The 22,582-nt window shown below is 48.2% G+C and overlaps 1 protein-coding gene across 1 annotated transcript; it reads left to right on the plus strand.

The window, feature by feature from the left end:
- Positions 1-4,606: 4,606 nt before the first annotated feature.
- Fj (four-jointed box kinase) lies at positions 4,607-15,299 on the plus strand. The gene has a single exon (XM_077673657.1). It carries the CDS (start codon positions 5,204-5,206, stop codon positions 6,380-6,382), a length of 1,179 nt encoding a protein of 392 aa, XP_077529783.1. The 5' UTR covers positions 4,607-5,203; the 3' UTR covers positions 6,383-15,299.
- Positions 15,300-22,582: the final 7,283 nt, after the last annotated feature.

A 22,582-nucleotide genomic window follows, 5' to 3' on the forward strand; every position in this document is an offset into this window, starting at 1 on the left:
GCACATGTTTTTCGAAACGTCTGCGAAGAGAGAGAGAGAGAGAGAGAGAGAGAGAGAGAGAGATAAGTCGAGGACACCCGTGGCTTCTCTTCGCGATCCCAACAGACAGCTTGTTAGAACAGGTGTGTGGATAAGTGCAAGTAGAGCGCCTACACCGCGGTTGCGGGCGATGGGCAGAGGCATCAGCTAGAAGACTGGAAAAGCGTTTAAAGGGACCATGCAACACTTTTTGTGACCTTTTCATTATCCCAAAAGCTTTCAGAACGCAGTGAACAAACACACTCAATATCTAGAATATGGGGCCATAGAGTACTGAAATTACTGCTATTTGCCCAGAAGATACAAACTTGCTCAAAATAATTTTGCCTTTTACTGGCCTTGGCGTTCTTCGAGCACTCGAATTACGTCATTACAGCGGTGTAGCGGTGACTGGCCGGCTTTCTTTCAGTTGCAGCAGTAAACTCATTCGATAGCCACTTTAAAAAAAAATGCGACTAAAGTAAAGCAGAAATGGAGCACGCATCTGTTGCGACGAGAAAATCACGCAGTGTCGCTCCGGGCTGGCGCTATTTGGAGCTTTCGCAGTGCTACCAAAGGCGAAGGAAAGAGTGAAAGCGTTTATCGACATTGTTTCAGAGTCCCTTTAAAGATACAAGGGATAACTGATGAAAATCTGGGGCCAAGACTGGACTCGAGCAGCGGAGGACAGCAGCGGTTGGAATCCAATAGGAAAGGGGTTCATCCTACAGCGGAGATACATTGGCTGCGGCTTGTGCTAGGCTGCTGGTAACGATGAGACACGCTTTCACATATAACCCATTTAGTGTCCAGTGACTGCTCGATGTTTCAGCATTTTAGTAGCGTAAGCTACACTGGCCGAGGTTGAGTGGTTTCGCGTATGCCGTGAAGGGCCGTTCTGCGCAAGCGCGAGGATTGGATTTATTTGGATCCAATCGGATTGAATTTGCTTAGCTTGGATTGAATCTGCTCGAATTGGATTCGATTTGGTTTGATTTGGATTGAATTGGATTAGATAAAATTGGATTGTGTTGGATTGAAGTCCAATCCAATTAGAGTGCGGGTGTGTAGAGAATTGGGTCTGCACATTCGCCGGTATGCGCATTCCAAAGGAGTGACGTCATAGCCGTGGCAGACGCACTGGCTCCGGCGCGTGCCTAACTCTGCGCCTCCGTTGCGCAGTAGCCAAGTCTGACGCTGCGCAGGAGCCACTTGGTAGCCGTTTCTCGTGGCTCCTGAGAGTCGTGCTCCGCATGCTCGAGGAGCAGTGACTGGACTGGACCGGACCGGACCGGACTGGACTGGACTGGACTGGATTGAATTTGAACTGGATTGGATTGGAAATCGTTTTAGCAGCAGTAAGCATGATAATCAGCTAATCCTAGACAACCAGAAAACCCAAGAATAACCAGCTGAACCTTAGCTCACGCTGCGTATATCCTGGCATAGCCGACCTAAGCCACAGTAATTTTTTCTAATGTCCGCGAAATGATGGAAGTTTTGGTCAGTTTTCAAGCATGTGTATCTGGCTATAGTAAGGGTCCGGTGTTTGTGTTTGCAGCTGATACTCCATTGGATTAATCATTTATCGCAGGCCTGAATGGTTTGTACCGGAGATTGTACTGGAGATTGTACGGAGATTGTACCGTGTTACTTCGAATTGCGTAGAACGTGGGCAGATTCTCGCGATTTTTTTTTCATACGGTTATCCACTTCTCGAGCGGATGACAACCTTGAACTGTGGTAGTTAAGATATTAGTTTAGCCATGTACGTGAATTCTCTGAATGAAAACCACCAATCATTCTGATTTGTTCATGTATACGGCCTTTTTTTGGACTCGAGGAAACCGTCTGGTTGAATCACCCTGTTCGACCACCCTAGCAAGCATAACTTGCAAAGATACGACTTTCTCTCAGCGTTCAACATGATTTGCATAGTTTTACAGGCTGACGAAGAGCACGGTAAACAAGGGTATATAGCACGCAAGTGGTGTTTAGGCACATTCAGATGTCTACGTATACAGCACAAAAGGCCTGCACATCTTCAAACCATTGCGATTATTATCATGTTTGTTATGTGAGTGGTGATTGTACTTTAGCGCTTCTTGGAGTTGAAGCGCTTCTTGGACTAGTTGAATATTAAAAGAAAGAACACTAAGAGCGAAGGACAAGGAAAAGGCTGACAAGTGGCCCAATATATCTCTCGGAGCCGGCTTCCAAGGCGCTCTGATATTAATTCCAATGGCGTTTTGCGAAATTCCCCCCTTTTTTTCCGCGAAAACAAACCCATTGCCGCCGGTATACAAGACATTCTGGAAACGGAAAACGTTGTCTCCGCAGAGCTATATGGAACCCTGCCGCCCGGTAACGATTGCATCTTGTACTATATCTTGCCCAGATTCTTCTTTCTGGTCGTGGATTCAACCGCTCTGGGCTACAGCTCACACCACTACGACAACGAGGCCTGACCGTCCATTTTATCTTTCATGGAATCCTCGTGAAAGTGATTGCATTACTCCTCATCCGTGCGGTCGAGTGCATCGTATTATGTACCAGCGGGAAACAATCGGGATTACTGCGAATATCTCTGATGACGTCACACTGCGGCAGCTTCTGCGTCTCGGTGTCGTTGGCGCGTGCCCTCGGGCTTTTCTTGTGTCTTTTATCTCTGCCCATTGCCTCCTACAGTCCGACAACGCTTCCCAACTCCGGGGGCGCAGCCAACTCGGCATCCGGCCGAGCTCATTTAGGGTCGTTTCAATGAGGAGCATCACCTCGGCATTCTTGGGCGCAAAATGGCGTTTCGTCGCACGGCTTTGCGTTGCGTGCGGCCATTCGTCTCCGGCAACTGTATCGACGGAGCCCGAAGAGTCGCCCTTGCGCACGGTAATAAATTGTCCCAATTCGATGCGGAGCGCGAATTTCTGCCCCTTGCGTGGTACGTCTGTATATGTATATAAAGCCCGTGCCTCGTGGAGGCTTAGTGACTCCTCGCTGCCTACGGACTCGCCGGCGTGGCAAAGACATGGTGGGTAGGGGCGAAGGGGAATGGTAGGGGAGATGGTAATGTGTCTCCGGGTTCTGCCTCTAGGACCCGCCGGCATCCTTTTCTCCGTTAATACGCATATCGTCGGATAGAGAGATAAGTGACGACGAAGAGAGCAGAAAAGTGAAGGCGGAGAACACAAAAATAAAAGGGGCAACGAGGGGCTCTGTATGATAAGATGCATTTCGGATGTGGATAATTTCCGCATTAACGAGATTCGACTGTAATTGGGTCTACTTTTTTGCAGGGCTGATTCATGGATGTTTTAAGCCGCACTCAATGTAAGGGGTGACTTATGCGTCATTCAGGACGGATGAAGTCCTCCGGCGGCGGTGCGCCTACCTAGTCATGGCACAACAACGACCTCATCCGTCCAAACAAGACAGAGGACCGGACGCGGTGTCCACGGGGGGTCACGAAGAAGGGGCAGAAGCGACACGAAATTTTCCAGGTGCCTCCACTCATCAAAGTGGGTGGCACGCCCCCCACCCTGAGGACAATCTTTCTCGGAAGCGGCTAAACTCCGCTCGCGTGGGTGGGCGGTGCGGGAAGAGACAAACTGCGAAACGGTCGCCGCGACTCCGACAGCTTTTCCATCCGCGACCGCATCGGGTGTATCACAAAGGGCGGCGAAGCGAAGAGGGCGCACGCAGCCGGCACCGTCGGTAAACACTTGCGCGACTCCTCAAAGCGAGACCGTCGCCGCATTTTCTCTCCAGTAGAGAACCCTTTTCCGCTCCCCCCCTCCCACCCTTTCCCCGAAGGCCCAGTTCCCGACCCGTCTGCCCCAACCGCTGCCCCTGCATCGCGTACACATCCAAACTCTCCTCCTCCGTTCATTCGACTGAGAGGTGTCGCTGAACGCAGCGGAAAGGAATGTTCATATCGGTTCCCTTCTTTCACCCGCTTCCCAGCGCACGTGGTTGCAGAAAAGCCGGCGGTTTGCGTTTAATTCTTCTTGCCCCTCGTTTAACCGCTTCTTTTTGTGTCAAATGGGGTGGACGCTCCGGTACATTCCTGAGCTGGGCGAAAAAGAAGAGCGATGGAGGACAACAAGAGACCGCATCCAGGCCCGCTGCGCGTATTGCGGGGCGTGACTGCACGTGGTGCAGCAGCTCCCCGCGTCGCGCAGCATGACCGAGGCGCAGGGAGGCAGTCGCGCACGGCCGTCCATCCAAGGGGACAGCGAGACGGGAAAATAACAAAACAGGCGGATCAGCCAAAGCAGCAGCATCACTGCATGCGCGCCCAGAATGGCATCCGTTGCGAGCCATCCCAGCAGCTTCGGCCGTCGTCTCGCCTCCTTTGCACACCCTCTACGATCCTCCTCTCCCCCGTAAACGCTGTTAGTACCCCCCACCAACAATAATAAAGCACCGCACGGTAGAGAGATTCAACCTCCTTTCTGCATCCCCCCCTCGCTGAATGACGTATACAACTCCCCCCGAAGGGAGGAGACTCGAGAGACATGCCGCCCCCCGAGCAAGGGCGCAGCCGGCTTGCCGGTGGCCGGGGCGCTTCCAGCAGCGGGGTATCCTCTCCCCACCGCCTGGCACTCGGCCGCCGCGCGGCCGCTGCAGCCGGCGAGAGAGACGCCAGAGCGGCCCGTGCAGCGCCCGCGAGTAGACCCACTGCGCCGTCAGGCTAGCGTAGCGCTGCGCGCCGCGTGCTTTACCAACGCCGCCAGTACCGATGCCGCAGCGGCGCGCGCCGGAGGTCGCGCCAGCGTGAGTCCCCACCGCAAGCCCCCGCCTCCTATAAAGCAGCCCCACGCCCTTGGCCGGCCGTCAGTCAGTGCCGTGACTCGGAGCCTGGAAGTCATGTTATCCCGGCTGCGGTGGACCGACGTGCCGACCGCCTACGCGCCGCAGTCCGGCCGACCTGCCCGCGGCGTCAACGTGCTTCTTCCGGCCTCCGGGCATTGTGGCTCCCCTTCGGCAGTTTGTGCTTCGTCCGTGGTGCAGTGCACTCGCTGAGGGACCCGCGCCGGAGTTCGACTCTGGGATGCCCCTTCGCCGGTTTTGAGACGGGATCATCGGAGACGCGCTGCAATGGACCCGTGCTGGCAATTAGTCCCTCAATTAGTGCTTCTTTCCTTGCTTTGAGGGACGTGGACACTTTGCACTCGAGCGGCGGCCCATGGATGCAGCGATGCGTTGGCGCAGGACTTGGCTGGCCACAGCGGGGCTCGCCTTCTGCCTCGGCATGACCGTCGGCCTGCTGCTCCCTTTGCGGGAGCTAGCCCGGGGAGCTGCGCAGCGTGAGCGGCGGCCGGGCAATGCGTCTTCGAGCCCCCCTCCGACGGGGAGCGGCCATGTGCTCAACGCATCCGACCTGTCGCGGCTGGCCCGCCGCTCCGAGAAGGGCACGGTGGTGCGAGGAATTTTCTGGGCGGGACCCGCGGAGCGACTGGTCGCCGGAGGCTCTCTCGGCAGCGAAGAGGACGTGTCTCGCTGGAGGGCCACGGCCAGGAGATCAACCATCCAAGCCGTGCGCGAGGGATGCGGACGCATGCAGAACAGGCTCATCGTGTTCGACTCCGGCACGCTGAGCTGCGCCCGCTACAGACAGAACAACGACCAAATACAGGGCGAACTGTTCTCGTTTTATTTGTCCCGGGAGTTGGGCATTCCGAACCTTCCTCCAGCGCTACTCACCCGGGCTGCGGGACGCAGCTGGGACCCCGTGCGGTCCAGCCTCGAGCTCGCGCAGTGGCGTTCCGACAGGCCCGTGGTTCTGACCAAGTTCGTGGACGACCTCGTGCCGACGTACATTCCCGAGGAGTTCAGGTCTCCCACGAGCAGGCGCCTGCATCCCCCGGACGTGGCGAACAAAACCCAGAAAGAGATTAGCGACCTCGTTCAGTGGTCGGACCTGATCGTCTTTGACTACCTCACCGCGAACTTGGACCGCATCGTGAACAACATGTTCAATCTTCAGTGGAACCCTGAGATGATGAACGCGCCTGCGCACAACCTGGTCCGACAGAAGACGACGGGTCTGCTGGTGTTCCTCGACAACGAGTCCGGACTGGTGCACGGCTACCGCCTTCTGGACAAGTACGAGGTGTACCACCGGTCCCTACTGGACTCTCTATGCGTTTTCAGGAGGAGAACAGCGGACGCGGTTGCCAGACTGGTGCGCGACAGGGACGTGGGTCGAAGACTGTACAGTGCGTTCAACAGCAGTGACCCCGGCATGGATAATTACCTGCCCTTTCTTCCGGAGCGCAGCGTCAAGATACTCAACAAGAGGTTGGCCCAAGTGAACGCCCAGGTCCGAAGGTGCATGGATAAGTACGGTCACGTTCTTCGATAGCGAAAGCCGTTACCCGTTCTTTGACCGCGCAGGACAGAGTGATACCTTGTTGGAGGACTCGGCGGGGTGCTTCGGTGCCGCCAAACACGTTTGCTCTTGTGATAAGGCTCGAGTGAGTGTCGATCGGCCCCGAAGGCGGGGCTGTCGCGTTGTACGAGCGGTCTCCAAAGATGCGACGCGGCCCGGACAGCGCACGGATAGTCAAGGGGTTCTGGCTTCCTCAGTAGTTGTGTAAGTTATGCAGCATGCATTTTGTTTTACTGGGGAGCGCGGAGGTTTTTTTTCTTTCTGTCTTGCGAGTAGGAGGGCCCTTTGGGGTACCCACTTGAAGCTGACGTTGGCCGCAGCTGTAAACCAAACTTGTTTGTATACGTACTGTAGACCGTTGGAACACTATAAGTGTTCCAAGGAAGCTGCGTGAAACTTTGCCGCGAAATGTGTGTACTAGGTGTCAATCGGCTACGTAATTTATAAAGTGTTTTTACGTGTTTGCAAAAGTGAACTACTTAAGAGTTCTCGTTGCGTGCCTAGCCTATCTTAGCAGTTGTTAGCGCATATTGATAAAGAGCGTGCCTAACGCAAATGAAAGTTTTATTACTTTTGAAAAGTTGGTAATGATGTGCTCACGAAGTGGATATACTGCTTGCCAGATAAAGAACACCCTACTGCCACTAGCAGGTAGTCAGTTACCGGATCTGTGTTTGAAATAACGTATCTTGAAACGGGCATCCAGCAACTTTTAGAGTAAGATATGCAAACTTTTTTTGTCGCTTTTGAAGAGCGGTGACTGCGCCCTCTATAAACACTTTTAAGCAGATCAGGTTGGGTATAAAATCACTGCGCAAAGTCCACTGAGTGCTTGCAACCATAACCATATCGTCGAATGTAAACTCCTTTTGTTCCTTACAGTTGTGACAAAAACTTGAAATCTATAATTGACCTAAAATAAGTAAGTGTTGTTTGCTGAGGAGCACATAGCCTTGCAGAAAACTGCCGGCAACCGACTCGCCTACGGGACACCATATCGTATCGAAGACGAGGAAATTCACCATTCATTACTTAGTTCTGTGTCTGCGAGAACTCTAGCATACAGCGCTTGAAGCTACGTTTGTCACCCGCTTCCAAATCATACTCCAGAAAAGACACCAAATCAACGTCTTATCTTTTCCTGTTGTCGCCCTTTTGACAGAAGAATATTCAGCAGGTTTTTTTTTTATCTGTATAGCACTTTCTCTTCCAAAGTCTGAGCAAGAAAGAGGAGTGAGAATGGAGTACCCGCAGCAACCAGGTGGTCTAATTGAGAACGGCTCGACCACAGCGCGGCGTTCTTTCGATACCTCCGCGAAGCGAAGCACACGATATTCACGCCCCTCAAAGCGGGCCCTTTGAACCACCGAACAAAAGTCCCACTGCCCTTCCTCCCAATCGCCAATAGCTCAATCGGCGCGTATCTCCCGACACCGTGTTACCCCTCGCCAACAACTCGTGACGAGCAATGGCGAAACCCTCCGACACGATCTGCGGTGGTGTGCGCTGCTTCTTAGAAGGCGATGCAAGCTTCACCGGCTCAACAACTGCCCGCTGCCGAAGGCACTTCGCAACAGTGCAACACACAGGCACGCCGGTGGAGGGACCAAGCTAACGAGCCAAAACGGAGGAGATAGCCGAGAGTCGTGAACCGGTGCACACGCCTGCGCGAGTCTTCGTACTTTTTTTCTCTCGCTTCTTCGCTGGTAGCGTGTTTGCGTGTAGCTGCGAGAGGAGGCGGCGGGAGCCGGGCCTCCTCGGGAAGTGGTCTAAAGAGGAGGTGGAGATGAGAGGAGGAGGTCTTCGCCGGCCCCTTAAAGGGACACTGAAGTGATATGTAAACATTGCGGGATTACTAGCGCAAATTGTAGTCCGGAGTCCCCAGGCCATGTTTCGACCACTCTAGGCGCGTTTACGCGATTTTATTTAGTAGAAAAACTAATTCGAAAACGCTGTCCTCCTCTCTTTACGCTCGCCCATTTTCTGTGGCGTTTTCGTGTGACGTCAGGAGGGGATGAGCTGGCAATTGGCTGCGCCACGGCTGCGCTACTGCACGGCTCCCCGGCCGACAGAGTCTGTCGGCCCAGCGTTTCGTCCGCCGGCCGCCGGCGGGTCGTCGCAATCAAGGAGGTTACAAAAAATTGCTTGGTCGCAATTCGTTCGCTTAGTTGAAACGAAGCCAGGACACGTTTGTGAATGGAAGAATGTGCCTTTCTTTACTTGGTTTGTTTGTACACTGTATCTAGATCCAAGTCAAGGTCGCTTCACACAAGCGCTGCACATGCGACGCTTCGCTGACTGGTACGCCAGTAGGAAAATATAAGGCCTCTTGAAGGCGGGAGAAGAGTCAGCGAAGTCAATATAGGTACTAAGCAAATAAAATCAACTGATATTTTTACCGTACAGCGTAAAACTAGGGCGCGGGAAGCACTTTTTTGCGCTGGGCGAACAAGCACAGCGGTCAGCAGCACGACTACGCATCTGCGGACGCTTTTCCGTCTACGAAATGCAATTGCTAGACGTGAGCTACTGTGGAAACTCGGGCGACGCTTACTGCACGATCGCAGTACAACAAATAGTCACCTAAGCGGCTTGAAATACCAAAACTAAATAAAAGTGTAAACTGGTTGTATAATATATACCCTATATTAGCTAGGCATTCGTGTCCCGCTCCGTGGTCTAGCAGTCTGAGGCGCTAGAATTCCACCGCAAGTGTTTTGCGGGTCACGAGTTCGAATCCCTGCGGGTACGTGCTTTTTTTTTTTTGTAAGTTAACTTTTTTGTTTTCCGCCGATGTTTTCTATATTGAGTTCACCTTTTTTGGGGCCGCAACGTTCCTGGCTACACGAACTAGTTCACAAAACGCGCGCAGGCTGGCACTGGCGCGCTAGCGAGTTCTCGTTGGCGTGCTGTTGCCATAAGCACCGACTGCTTGCAGGCAGTGGGCACAGGCCAGAATGAACAGACCCTTGGCCTGGTGCGAACACGCTTTTTACGATACAGGCTTGAGGGAGGCAAGCTCCAAATATGGGGGAAAAGCGCATGACATTTGGGCGTCTGCGGGTACGCGGAGGGCGTTCATGCACTGCGTAGGTCTCGGCTAGTGAATGCTACGACTACAAGCCGTCCTGGGAGGCTTATCTTGTGCATTTTACAGCCGACAACATGGCAGAAGCGCGGTACGATGATTACTGAGATATTGAGAATGCCCATCCAACAAAGCCATTGGTTATGTTTTACAGAACCGAAACCGAAACCGAAACTTGTGTGATTGCTAACCTTGGGCATCGTCCAATCACGGCGCCCCTCCTCTCAACGTCACAGCCTTAGTTGGTGCGGCCGCCGCAAACCGCGCATGGTAGTTTTTCTTCTTTCGCGCTTTGTACAATAATTACCGATTTGTCAACCGGATAAACGATGAAAAGTGTGCTAATTTGAGCCAGTCTACGCAGTGCAAGCAAAAATGGGAGCTTGACAAATTCACTTCAGTGTCCCTTTAATGAGAACTTCATGGCGATCACCCCTGAGACGATGGTCGCTTGCCCGCTCGCGCTGCGCGCGCGCGCTCACTCGCGGCACCCTTTTGGCCGAACGGCCAAACTGGCCGCTCACGACCGTCACCCCTGGCGCAGGCGAAAAGAGAAGACCTCGTGCGCGGTGTCGTGACCCGCGTCTTGTTATCAATTACCAGTGTTTGCCCTACCCTCCTCGTGTGTAGCGGTTCTCGTGCTCTCGCTCGCGTGTGTGCTTCCCGGCTACCGTTGAGGGTCGGTGTCGTCACGATCGGCGTTTTATTAGGCGCTGCTGCGCTCGTTTCACTTCCGATAGTGAACGACCTTAGCTTTCGGACTGCGTGGCCCTTGCACGGGAAGACGAGGAACTTTAGCTAGTTGTGGAGAATAGGCTGCACTGTCAGGCCATGTTGAAACGCATGTTGAAAGGATTCGACGAATGAGGCTCTTTTACTTGAAAAAAAAACAACAAAAAAACAATCTGGAGCGTCTGCGTCGAGAGGTTGCCGATCCCGCTAATGCGGTTATTCGATTCGGAGCAGATACATGCTTAATATTTAACTGAAATTTAAATTCTAGTTTGAGAAATTCCCAATTCTCTTTCATGTTGTATTTCGCGCTTTAGCCAATCCAATCAGCATCCGAAAGCAACTGCCCAAGAGTTTGTGGCAGTAGTTTCCTGTTTCATTTTCTCTTTCAGTACACGCTTTCTTTGTAATGTCACAAGCGGAGACGTGACAAAATAACGTTGGGCAAGCATTAGTTTCTGAAGCGTTATGAAGAGCTGCATGTAGGTATCGGTGAACTTCGAGCATAACTCATGTTTGTCAACGTGCTCTTCTTAACGCACGAAATCAGTGCTGGGATTTTTCGTCTATTTCAACAAAAAGCGCTGCCACTCTGTTTTGCTTGCTCCGTGTAACCGGAACTGAGCACGCGAATTTGTAATGCATAAGCGCGTACAACAATGGAAACTATGCAACTATGGAAACTTACGTATAACTGGGGGACTCATTCTGCAGTGGAAACTTTGCGTAAATGCACAGAACTGCACTGGGTGTTCCAGCCGAGAATCTCTAAAATATTTCGCGGATGCTCGCGCCGAGGTAATAGAAAGTGTGCCTCAGTAACAAACCACAGCCATCTCAAAGATGTGGCTTTTCTTTCGTTGCCCTGCCACAAACAACCAAAAAATGGTACGTCTGTGGAGCATTTAAATGTGATGACAGGTTACGCAAAAGAATGTCTGGAAGGCTTGCTCAGTCTACATTTTATTCAGTGCTACGGTATTGTTAGTTCACACAATAATAAGAAGAATTCATTTGATTTGTAGCATTAAATGCACCTACAATCTCTGTTACCATTACTTGCAAAATCATAATGCATAAAAAATTAGCTTGCTTGCAGCGCGTCGCGGGAAGCATTATTGGCAACATTGAATGCTGGTAGCTGCAACGTTCCGTGTTACAAGTTTACTGCCTATATTTTCTAATGGAGTTTTCTTCCTAGCAAAAGAGCAGTGAGACTTTAGAATCCGTGACGATAGATGATATTGGCGAAGAAATGCTTACAATTCCCAGCTGTTCTCAAGCAATCTTCACGGGATTATTCTTCGCCCTACCATAGGAAACAGTGTTTTGATAGGTTAGTAAGGAAGCTGCACACTTTACATCTTTCAGATAAAGATAGGGTTAGTGCAAGACGTATCGTGCGCCATGGCAAAAATGAAATTGGAAATTGCAAGTGTGCAACGCTAATCATAGGAATTCATATATGTCTTACAATTTGTTGGGTCTGCAGAAGAATGCTGAGGCAATCTGGAATTTCGAATTCCTACCTGCCTCACAAACATGATTATTAAGCTTCACGTCTATAAGTGCTCCTACATCATCTTTCTAGGAAAATCTTTACAGAGCTATATTAACAGATGATGTGTGCCCAGTAGAATTCAATTTTTGCCTTTTGTGTTGGGCACAAATAACCAGCAGTTTGCTCAGTTCCAGCAAATAACATCTCGGTGCAATAATGCGTTAATGTTCTGCAGTCGCTCAAGTGCTCGCACAAAGTTAGAATGGTTGTTTTCCGCATGAAAACATTAGTAATTTTATTACCGCATTACGTAAAAGTAAATTTGTCCAACAAGGCCAAATCAAACAGTGGGCCTTTCATGCACAATCTCTGTAGTCACATGGTATGGAGGAAAAACAGGGTGCTTCGGAGTTATGAGAACAGTAGCTGCTTTGAAGGCGTCAGTAGATATGTTTATCTGGTTATCGCTTCAGAATCGATCCTTAAAAAGCCTCTGGTGTCTCACGAAGGCAACATTTTATGGTCTATTCATGAGACATCCGTAAAACTTTATGGCCCTTTCCGGAGCGAAACTGTTTGTAGGACAAGCTTCACACCATTACGGGGGTGATTATCTAAGGACGCGTTGAGGAAAGCCTGAAACCTCTTACATTCAAACCTCTTACATTCAAGATACGTGAATTCTTCCGTTTTAACGGTCAACCGAAGCTCCACCAGGACATCAACTGGGATGCTGTTACTCCCAGCAGGCGTCATATACGTCACGTAAAAAGCGAGCCCGTGCGGGAACTGAGCGAGCCTCTCTGTCCGTGGAATGAGGGGGAAGAGAAGGCCACAAACAAACGCGAGCGCATCTTTTGACGCGGAGAGGACGCCCATCATCTCCGCTCACGCGCAGTCGTAAAGTGGAGCTCACCACGCGCTGCGGGCGGCGAAAGCGCTGGTCGTAAAAAACCGCAGAAGAGCCCGATCGCCATCGTTACAATCGACGTGTATGGAGGCGCAATTGGCAGCCCTGGCACCCTAACTCGTGCAGGTCGTTAGGCGCTCCCATGACTCATACCGCCACCGATTCTCACAGTGGACGCTGTTCTCTTTGAGTCCTTGACACCCGGGACGCTGTCTCCACAACAAAACTTGCAACTTTAACGCGTAGTGTTTAGGACCCCTTGTTGCAGTAATACAGGCGCCACGTGTGCGAAAACACACGTGAACGAAAAATACCATAGCGCCACCTTGCGACGCCCACTCAAACCGTAGGGATCGTAAGGACTGCCAGAAGAGGTGGCGTGTGAGCAGGAGCGGAAAGTTATCGCCACTTGCGGTCGCCGTGCAAACAAAAAGAATGTTGTGTCATCAAAATTGCGTCATTGTGTGACAATTCGATGTGATTGTGTGACAATGACAAGCGAATGATAATGCGATGTGAAAGGGGCACGATAACGCTATCGCATTTCACACTTAAAGGAAAAAATTAAGCGCCCACCAGTTCTTGCGGGGTGTCAGAACCATTAGAGATACGCGTATGTTCCTCTCGGAAGTTGCACCTTTTGTAAAGCGGTGAAATATGATCATGTTAGCAGCCATACCACCACACCATGCTTTCCTATGCCCTCCGCCGTTTTCAAAGCAGCTAGTTTCTTAAATATGTCGGATTTGTTCGGTGCTCTTGCCCATACTTCTTGGCTGCATTCGTTCATCAGTGGGTGTCGCAACTCCAAGTACAGCAGAGCTCATTTAGTTTCCGCTCTCCGGAGTCCCTATTTCATTTGTCTGAGCCCCTAGCCGCCGAGTGACTAAAAGAGCCCCCGGGGGTTTTGAGCGCTAATCGTACGGGTGTGTCGTTTGCAGCCGACCCTCATGCCTGCTTCTATCCTTTGGGGTTCGGTTATGCTTGTCTTTTGACCCTTCTTCCGTATTTCTTTCCCACCTTGAGGTCATTGTATCTCAGCCAGTCCATCGGAGGGGTGTTCATACAAAGAACTGTTCTTTGCATTCTATGCGACCCCCAAGTTTCGCGTTGTTTTATTTTGCTTCATGCGCTAGTTCATTTATTCTGACAGTAAGGTCGACGCATAAATGCTATTCTTCCTGATTTGGCTTTCTATACCAAAAACGCCTTTGAAAGATGAAGTTTGTACGGATGGTAACTAAGGGGCCGCGAAGCGCAAATGACGCGGTGTCTAGCAACTTACTTATTTGCCAGTACAAAGTTTTGAGTGGGAGGTAATGTAAACATAAAGATGGTACTCGCTTTCTTGCTTTCCTTTCTTTCGGAACCAAAAATATGACACGGATTTTGCGATAAACAACCGGCATCACGTTGCTGCGGGTAATTCTTTTACTCTTTTTGGACTTGCTCAGACGTGGGAAATCGTCAAAAACTAAGGGTTCCTCAATATGGGCTGTTGCAGTTAGCTTACAACAGCGCAGGCAGAAGTTGGAGCTGTATTTAATGAGTGAAGTTTCGCGTTATCAAATTTTAATAGCACTGAAGGTGTTGCATATTTTCTGCACTCGTCACCTGAAATTACGCCCTCTTGGACACCTCTCCCCTAAATACCTTAGGACATCAAATTAATTATTTAGTTGAATTTTTCTACAAAAAAACGAGGGGAGGCCTGCAATTCTTAATCTTAAGCGATGTGGTTATGGTGCAAGCACAAAGTAATGAAAGAACCAATTAGACATGGATGTTTTCAAGCAGTGGTTCTTACTTTTTGTAGTGAGTCACAATTTCTCATAAGCCTTTTTGAGGCAGTTGCTTTGTAACATGTATGTAAGCTGACGCATTCGATGACCATGTACTGTCGCTATTTTGTGCCCATCATAGACTACTGTGTCACTATGTCTAAGAGGCATGAACAATTTTTGCAATCGGGTCCCTAGTCCATGATTTTCGGTTTGTTCTTTTCTCAACATGATAAGCACTATTCAAAGCGAACGTATACATCTATGATAGGCAAGAGCACGCAATTGATTGTGGCAGTTGTTAATCGGATATGAATTTGTTTCATTCAATTTCTTAGAACCCTAGTGTCCTAGGAATGTTTGGTTTGTGAGTAGCCGTAATATTTATAAAAAAATATTGTTCTCGCGGGCACTCCGTCGACAATTACATGAAGGCCCAACAACCTTTATGCTGACAAGTGAGTGTGGAAACTTGTTAGGAACAGCCTGCTGTGCAGCAGTGTCCAGAAGCTTGTTGAGATGTGTGGGCTTTAGAGCCGTATACGTATTTTTCCTGCAACCACGAAATGATTCGTATAGTGCAGACTGCCACCACGTGAAATGTGCTAGTCGGTGTACATATCTGTAGTTGCGTGGTGGTCACAGTCTCCGCGATGAATTGTTCCTCATGTGCGTGCGTGTATGTGTGTGCTGTGTACAACTTTTTCTGTTCTTATAGGGCATTGCCCTGCAAGTGGTTTCTACCTTGCAAACGACCATGTCTATGTAGGTATCTATGTTGTTGAGCGTAATTTATACTGTGTAACTTTTGTAAAAAACCGCAGTTTCTCTTTCTCCCACCTAAGTTATGTGTAAATATTATAAAGAAAATAAAAAAGCTGCTTTTACAATACAAACTACGGTATGATGTTGTTATTGGCCTCTCATATTCACATGTGTTTTTGTGTAAACGTTACCCTATTCATGCCTTCGCTAAGTGAAGAAGTCACTTTTCTTTCTCGACTTGACGAAAAGGATTTTTGCAGGCTTTCTTTTCGCATCTGACATGCTAAGTAGTCGAGGCACCCTTTTTTACTGATGTCGCCTGGCGCAAAGATGTTGGTTGGGTATCATTTTATTTTTATTTTAGTCATATTGATGAGGATTTCTGGATGTATTGCAAATCTACGTGAAGGAATTTCTAGGGCAAGAGAATCATTGCGGAGAAGTGCGCAAGTCAAAACACTGAAGCCAAGTAAGAAACCCTGAAAAGTAAGCATGGTATCAACGCGCACGAAATTAGCAACTCGGTTAGGTAGCATAATTTGATAGAGGTTTTTGCAAAAAAAAATTAATCTTGGAAGCTCAGTAATCACAGAGTTGGGTGTAGAAGTAGAGGCAGTCACACTATAAGCAAGTTTATTGAAATATACAGGGAAAACACTGCTGACACCCAGAACATTGCTGAAGTATAAAGTTACACGTAGCCTTGAGAGACGGGGATTCACTGGTGGGACTATATTTATGCAGTGCTTGCGGTAACAAAATACTTATATTGGGCTACATCCGCATGTGCAGGTACTGGTGTTTTAGACCTGAATTAACATACAAACATTTCAACTTGTCGTTAGGTGTCGTTAGGCACAGATAACGTAGTTCTTGTCACGTGCAAGTTTCATGAGATCATCGTGACACTAGTGAATAAAAAATATGCACGTCGCGCAGGAATCCAGAGGCTAAAAGGCTTATAAATACGTGATGGTGACTGCGCGCCATTTCTGGTCATTTCAGGTACAGCAAGCACGACGCAACTAAATATAAGAGTTGCGTAGCTCTCATTTCGCAGTAAAGATTTACAATCGAAGTAACCACAGTTTCAAATCCCCGTTTGGAATACTTGCCCCATTTTTAACTACATGACCATACGTAGGGCCCGAGGTAGATGCTGCTTGAAACTGTTCTGTGCTTTCCTGTGTTAGTGACGGCCTACTGCCTCAGCAAGGAAGGGAGTTTGGCAGTGCGGGCATTCCTTGTGGCGATGTTGTAACCGAGTATTATACTTCGGTCAACACGAACATCCAGGAAAACTCCTCGATGACAACGACTTTATTTTTAAAAACGTGACACCGTGACATACACCATATCCCACTGCACCACAAAATGTTTTCAACGAAGTGCATTCAACAGGTGCTGCTTTATCCGCCCCTGTTCAGGGGTCAACGATTTCTGGTGTATTAAAAGCATTGCTGTCACCACTGCCATGGCGGCGGGAGTGATTCTGTATCCACAACCTTAAAATGTTGTGAAACTCACCTCCAGCACTGATAGGTCGCTGCGGAGTGCACAGCTTAACAGCACCAACGTCACACGGCTGTTTGAAGGATAGCCACGCTTACTTTGTAGGATTTTGAATCAGTATTTTCTTATAAATTGTTTTTGTAGTAGATGTGCCGCAATCTCCACACATCTGAGTATACGACACCGTTCGTTTCACGAGGCAAACAACCATGACATTCTAGCGAAGTTAAAGCCTTACAAGCTGGCAACGTAATGTTTTTAACAATGTTGTGAAAGCCGAAAAATCTTAAGATTGTGGTCGAGAACTTTCTGGAATACAGTTTGCATGAAACATGGATGAAAATTTCCTTGCTCCAGAAAGAGAAAGTATTGCTTTCCGTCACATATGCCCACGTTTTCCGAAGTGGCACGCTGTATGTGCCTGAGAAATGCAGCTTCGACAGTCACAGTGCCGGGCACCATCTCTTTGCCTAAGAATCTAAACTCCAACTTTTAGCACAGTTCAACTGAATAAGTTGCGTCGGCACGAACAGCGAATTCAGCAAGTTTATCAACGTGCATGGGTTGTGGTGCTGGACGTACGAGAAACGAAACGAGCAACAAATTTATGGACGCCCAAATGAGCGTGCAGAACCTGTCGGTAAGGTAAAAGAACGGCTTCTTTGAGGCATAACGCCGGTGTTGTGTGGTGCGCACGCCGCAACGGGATTTTCGGTTTTGATTGAGTACAAAACAAAAATACAGAGAACTCGCTCCATCCGAAGCGCGCTGGGAGGATTACGAACGAAGAACGATTTATCATAAAAGCGTTTACTGCGACAGGGTCGCCGTAATAACTTCCTTCTTGTCACACTGCGACATGGCGGAAATGAGATGGACCATCTGCTCTTTATAGTGCTTTGAATTCGTAATTAAAATAAATACGTAGGGCGCTTCTTATGATTAATATCCTGTGCGACAAAAAATAGGAATTCTGCCTCTACTTGAGGGTCGTCCATCTTAATGTTTGTGTTCGGTGCGCTCGTTGCGGCATTCTACTTGACAAAATTGACTTGTGAATGGTTGTTTGTTACCTTTAAGTGCGAAAGCAGTGTTTCTTACGTCTGCAGGCTACGCTTGAAATTCGTGGAGATTGTTTCGTGAAGCCTCCCATATTTTCCGTTCTTAATTCGCTTACTAGCACAAGTGAGAGGGGGTGACGGCCCGCATCAGAATTATCGTGACGCTTTAAGCTGTAACATCGTCCCCCGGTACCCACAGCTGGTCGTAATTGAGTATGACGTTGCTGGTCATGTCGTAAGGTTCAACGCTGAGGTAACGCAACTTTAAGCGTAAACATAGGACGTCAGGGGTATGTTTCACGTCCAGCGTTGTATATCCCCACCAATTGGAGAATAAGGTTATTGTATTGGCTTGCTGTACTGTTGAAATCGCAGAACCTCAAATCGTATCGGTATGCGTAAGCCTCGGCACATACCGGACTGTTACTGGTGTTTGTCTAGCACAGCATTACGTTGCCGCAGAGTAGAAGATTCTTGCAATGGTGTTTGGCTAACAGAAAACCTCAAAGCGGAATGTTAGGTCATATCTCAGGGCATACCTGACAGATGCTGGTGTTAGACCATTACAGCGTTACATAACGTAGCGATTTGGGCGAGTTGGAAAGTGCTCATGATGGTCAGCGCAAGGCTCAACACGGGACGAGAAGTATCGCTCCCCCTCTTGTTCCATTTTTTCGTTTGCGTTGACCATAATGAGCGTTAAATAGGCGTAGAGTCGAACATATTCGCAGTGGTGTACTGGAGGATGCAGTGGTGTACTGGAGTGGTGTACTGTATAAGTATCTACGATGCTTTCACACAATAATCCGAGATTGGTGCAGACAAACCGTGAACAATTTTTTATTCAATCTTAACTTTTGCAGGTGTCTTAATTATTTGCAATGTAGCTTTGAGAGTGTTGGCGCAAAATCTGGAGTAGTAATGTACCGTACATTGTTATAACCAGTAGCAGAGAACGGGAGTACCAACGCGTGAAGCGAAAATGTTAACCATGTAGAACATGGTTAAAATTTTCGCTTCTAAAGCTTCAAAAGCTTCCTAATTTACTAACCCGGAAGACAGAATATGTGGTGAGTCCAATATGACTTGCAGTGATGCGGGAGATCAAAGTGGACTGTGGAAGCCGGTAATCAATTTGCACCAAATTCCCTTCCTTTTTTCAACTTACCTGAGCGTTTACACATCACCTAGAAGCATAATTCGAGCAACGCGAGAAGGTGGAATAACCTGTCCGATTTCGGAAAGTAGCTAAGATTTTGTTACGCAGCGGTAATACCCTCTGTGTAATCTTAGGCCTTCGAACCATTTCACCGCGTATTTACCCTGGCTAAGCTATTTGGTTGTAGTGCAGGGGATGCCTAACCCCTCCAAAAGTGTACTCTCCTTAGATAGGCACAAAATTTGGTGCTTTATTATTGGGTCTAAGCTTTGATATTTAGTTAGCAGTCGAAGTTATCAGAAACTAAGGTGCCATTCCCGTTCCGTGCACGTACACGTTGACTCGTGTTTTGGCAACGAATAATTTGTTTTAATGTCTGGTGGCCGCCATCCTATAAAAGAAACGTGATATTGCTCAAAGTTACCAAAGACCGCTCACGTCAGAGCCTATCTCACACCGCAGGTTGGCTGGTTTATTCATTCCACCGGCCTACATTTTCCAGCCGAAGCTTTGCATCCGAATCAGGTGGCCGTTCGAACGCTTTCGCCCGCCTTTATCTTACCCTGTTCAAGAACACTGCTTTGCAAATGCAAATCGAGTTACATGTCTTACAACACACAGACGCAGATTTGAGGATGTGTTCGATTTGACGCGCACCCTGCTGCGCCAAAGTAGTCATAAATAAAGAAAATATCGTATCGTCCGCCTAATGCACTGAGTGGTCGAGAGCGAGAGCGAAGTTCCGTATCGACATGAAAACATCGGGGATACACGTGCGGCGCTGGTGGTGCATAGTTAATGACCCCGCTACTACTGGGAGCGATCGCTTTCAAGACTCCCGAACTTCCTCCTAGATATTGTGGCGTGCGTGGAATACGAAGTCTACCTTTTAGCGCTTTGCACTGTATTGACAAATAAGACGGAGTGCTTACGTTTCTGGGGCAGCGAACGTGCGGCAAAAAGCTATACAGGTTTTCTATGCGCTTATATGGTGAATAGAATTACCGTGCAAGCGGACATGCCATCCAATAGATTGCTCTTCATGCGGTTGGTATAGGAATAACCTGGAATGGGTGCTTTATCATTCGTCACTTTAAGCCCTTCCCCTCCGCAACGCCAGCCTTTAGTTGCCTTTGAGCTTTAAAAAAATACGAAACTTACGGTAACGAGCAAAACGGAACTGGGAGAAAGACCATTCTCTCTATTTATCCGAGTCTATATTTCGGCACTTTTTTGTGTTGCACAGGTCGCTGCGTACTGCAGAAATGTGTATAGTTACTCAAACAAAGACAACGTATAATAACAAGGGCTGTTAAAATGTCAGAAGACCCGAAGCATTATAATTTTTTGTATAGATGACTCCAAACACAAACTTCATCTGTAAGAGATGAGAAAACGGAGAGCAGAAATGAATCTCACTACTCAAGCGTCGAAGTGACGTTTCCGTACGTTTATTTTCAGGCACTTGCCGAAACTAAGCTGTCATGTCACTTCAACTGTCTAATTATGAAGAAAATACGTATTTTGATTTGAATGATGAGACGGCTTATCAGCACAAGGAGCACGGTATGACTAAAGTTCTTGTTTGAACATTTTACATTACGTTCGAGAAATTCTTTAAGCAGCCGTCTAGGGTACCAGAAGTAACTGTAATAGTTTTTATGGGTACCAGTAAATATTCAGTTGTAAACAACCTTCTTGGTCACTGATAAAAGCGTTTTACTTGTCATCACTGGTTGCTTTGTTTAGCAGTGTGAAGAGGACGTTTATTTGGCATTAGTAGTACTGTTTTCGTTTAGTCCTGTGTTTTACGTGTATCGCACACTCTGAAAGAAAAAGGGTTGACATATCTTTCGCAGCGCAACAAAGAACCTTAAACAGGACAATGCATCTGTTTTTGAAGGTGTCACGTGTTATAGGCACGCGCTCTTGTGGGCAAGTGGTCGCAAATCATGTTAAGAAACTTAGCTTCCATGACGTCTTATAGTACGTACGTGGTTTCTAGGAATACAAAAAATATTGGACTCCATATGCTGACTAAAAGTAAGCCTATGGTGGGCCCTGCGAAGTGAATGGCAATAAACATTCTAAACACACACAATTTGCTTAACGTATGTCGTGGTTACTCCTACGCGGAATTCCCAAACGCCAAATATTACGCGTACCACTTGAGTGAAGCAAAGAACTTTGGGTCAGATCTCTCAAAGTATAGGGATGTATTTAATAGGCAATGATTGTACAGAAACGGTAACAGCAGGTGTAACGGCTGCGTTGCAGAAATACGTCGTGAGCGGAATTGCAGGTGATATAATCCAATCAAAACTGTAGCTTTGGTGGGATATCATATATGACCAATAAACTCATCGTGTTCAACAACTAGACGCACTTTGAAGACTGCAAGACATGGTTTGAATATTGGTCATCATGTCGCTAAAATATCGTCTCTTTGGGGCTGTGTAGTAGACCTACAATGAAGCCTTAAGATGTTTTGCCATCGTATCTCTAGCACCAAAATTGCGGGAGCGGTATGTTAAGAAGAGTAGTCAATGTTCTTTCATTAGACTGGTGTCGTGTTTCTTGATTGCATTCTTTGAAATAAACCATGGAACATTAAAAGTAATAAGTAATTCCTGACACCGAATATTTAGAGTATGTCAGCCAGTATTAAATTGGGAGCACAAAAATTACAGTTAGACGCTCCTGCTCATTTCAGGCGTTGAAGCATCGCACGAAAACAGACGTAATGACAAGTGCATAAATGGTCGAACTGGGGTTTTTCGTCCCAGAATGAGCTACAGACATTTTTATTGACAGTTTTGACCATTACATGAGTTCTGGAGCAGTAGAAATGACAGTGGGCGATCCATCGCAACAATAAGCAAATGAATTCACTTACGATGTGTGTGGTTTTAATCAGAGGATAAAAATATTGCGTACCCATCAGTAGTTTCGCCAAAAGGGCAACCATATTGTAGTTCGCGGCTTCCGCAGTGCTACACGAAACACATTCTGAGCTGACTTCTTTTCCCGAGTGGTGTTTTGTACCTGCCATATATTTTCTTGAGCTACTCACAGTGTTTAGTGGGTAGAATAATAGTATTTGGTCCTTGTATTCCCAAAAACGTACAGATAGCTGTTATAATACCACATAGTAAGTGTCAAAGTCGTTGCCCTGTTCACTAGACGGTACCCACTCCACTCAGGGAAACTCTCACGGCTACACGCAGAAACTCTGATACAATCACAACTGGTGTGTTTTAAGGGAGATTACCTCCAAGCCTTGTACGGCACAGGCTGCTTCTCTAAAGGAACTTGACGTATTGACCAGGAATAAGCAACGGTATCCGTCGCCACTTATACATTACCTTCTGTAGAGGTGTATCGTCGTCTTTCTGTAGCACGTTCAGAATTTGACCATACGTATTCATCTCCTATTATACAACGGGTACTTGTCAAGTTACCTGGTCGGCTAACGCAATATTTTTGCCCCACTGGACTTTAGCTGACCAATACTACGCTGAATGACATACGGGTACCACTTTCGGGCCGTGCCACCGCACCGTAGCATCGAAGGCTACCCGGGCAGCCAGACAGGCTGCCCACTTCCTCGTTTTCTCCCGCGCGCAGGCGCCTGCCAACCAACAAGTCGGGCAGCCATACCGGC

Source organism: Haemaphysalis longicornis, unplaced genomic scaffold (assembly GCF_048455015.1).
Source record: "Haemaphysalis longicornis isolate Haplotype H1 unplaced genomic scaffold, Haemaphysalis longicornis Haplotype H1 scaffold_6, whole genome shotgun sequence".
Classification (NCBI taxonomy): Eukaryota; Metazoa; Arthropoda; class Arachnida; order Ixodida; family Ixodidae; genus Haemaphysalis; species Haemaphysalis longicornis.

What these genes read in the sequence shown, in the direction of transcription:
- Fj (XM_077673657.1), top strand. Translation starts at nt 5,204, where the DNA reads ATGGATGCAGCGATGCGTTGGCGCAGGACTTGGCTGGCCACAGCGGGG.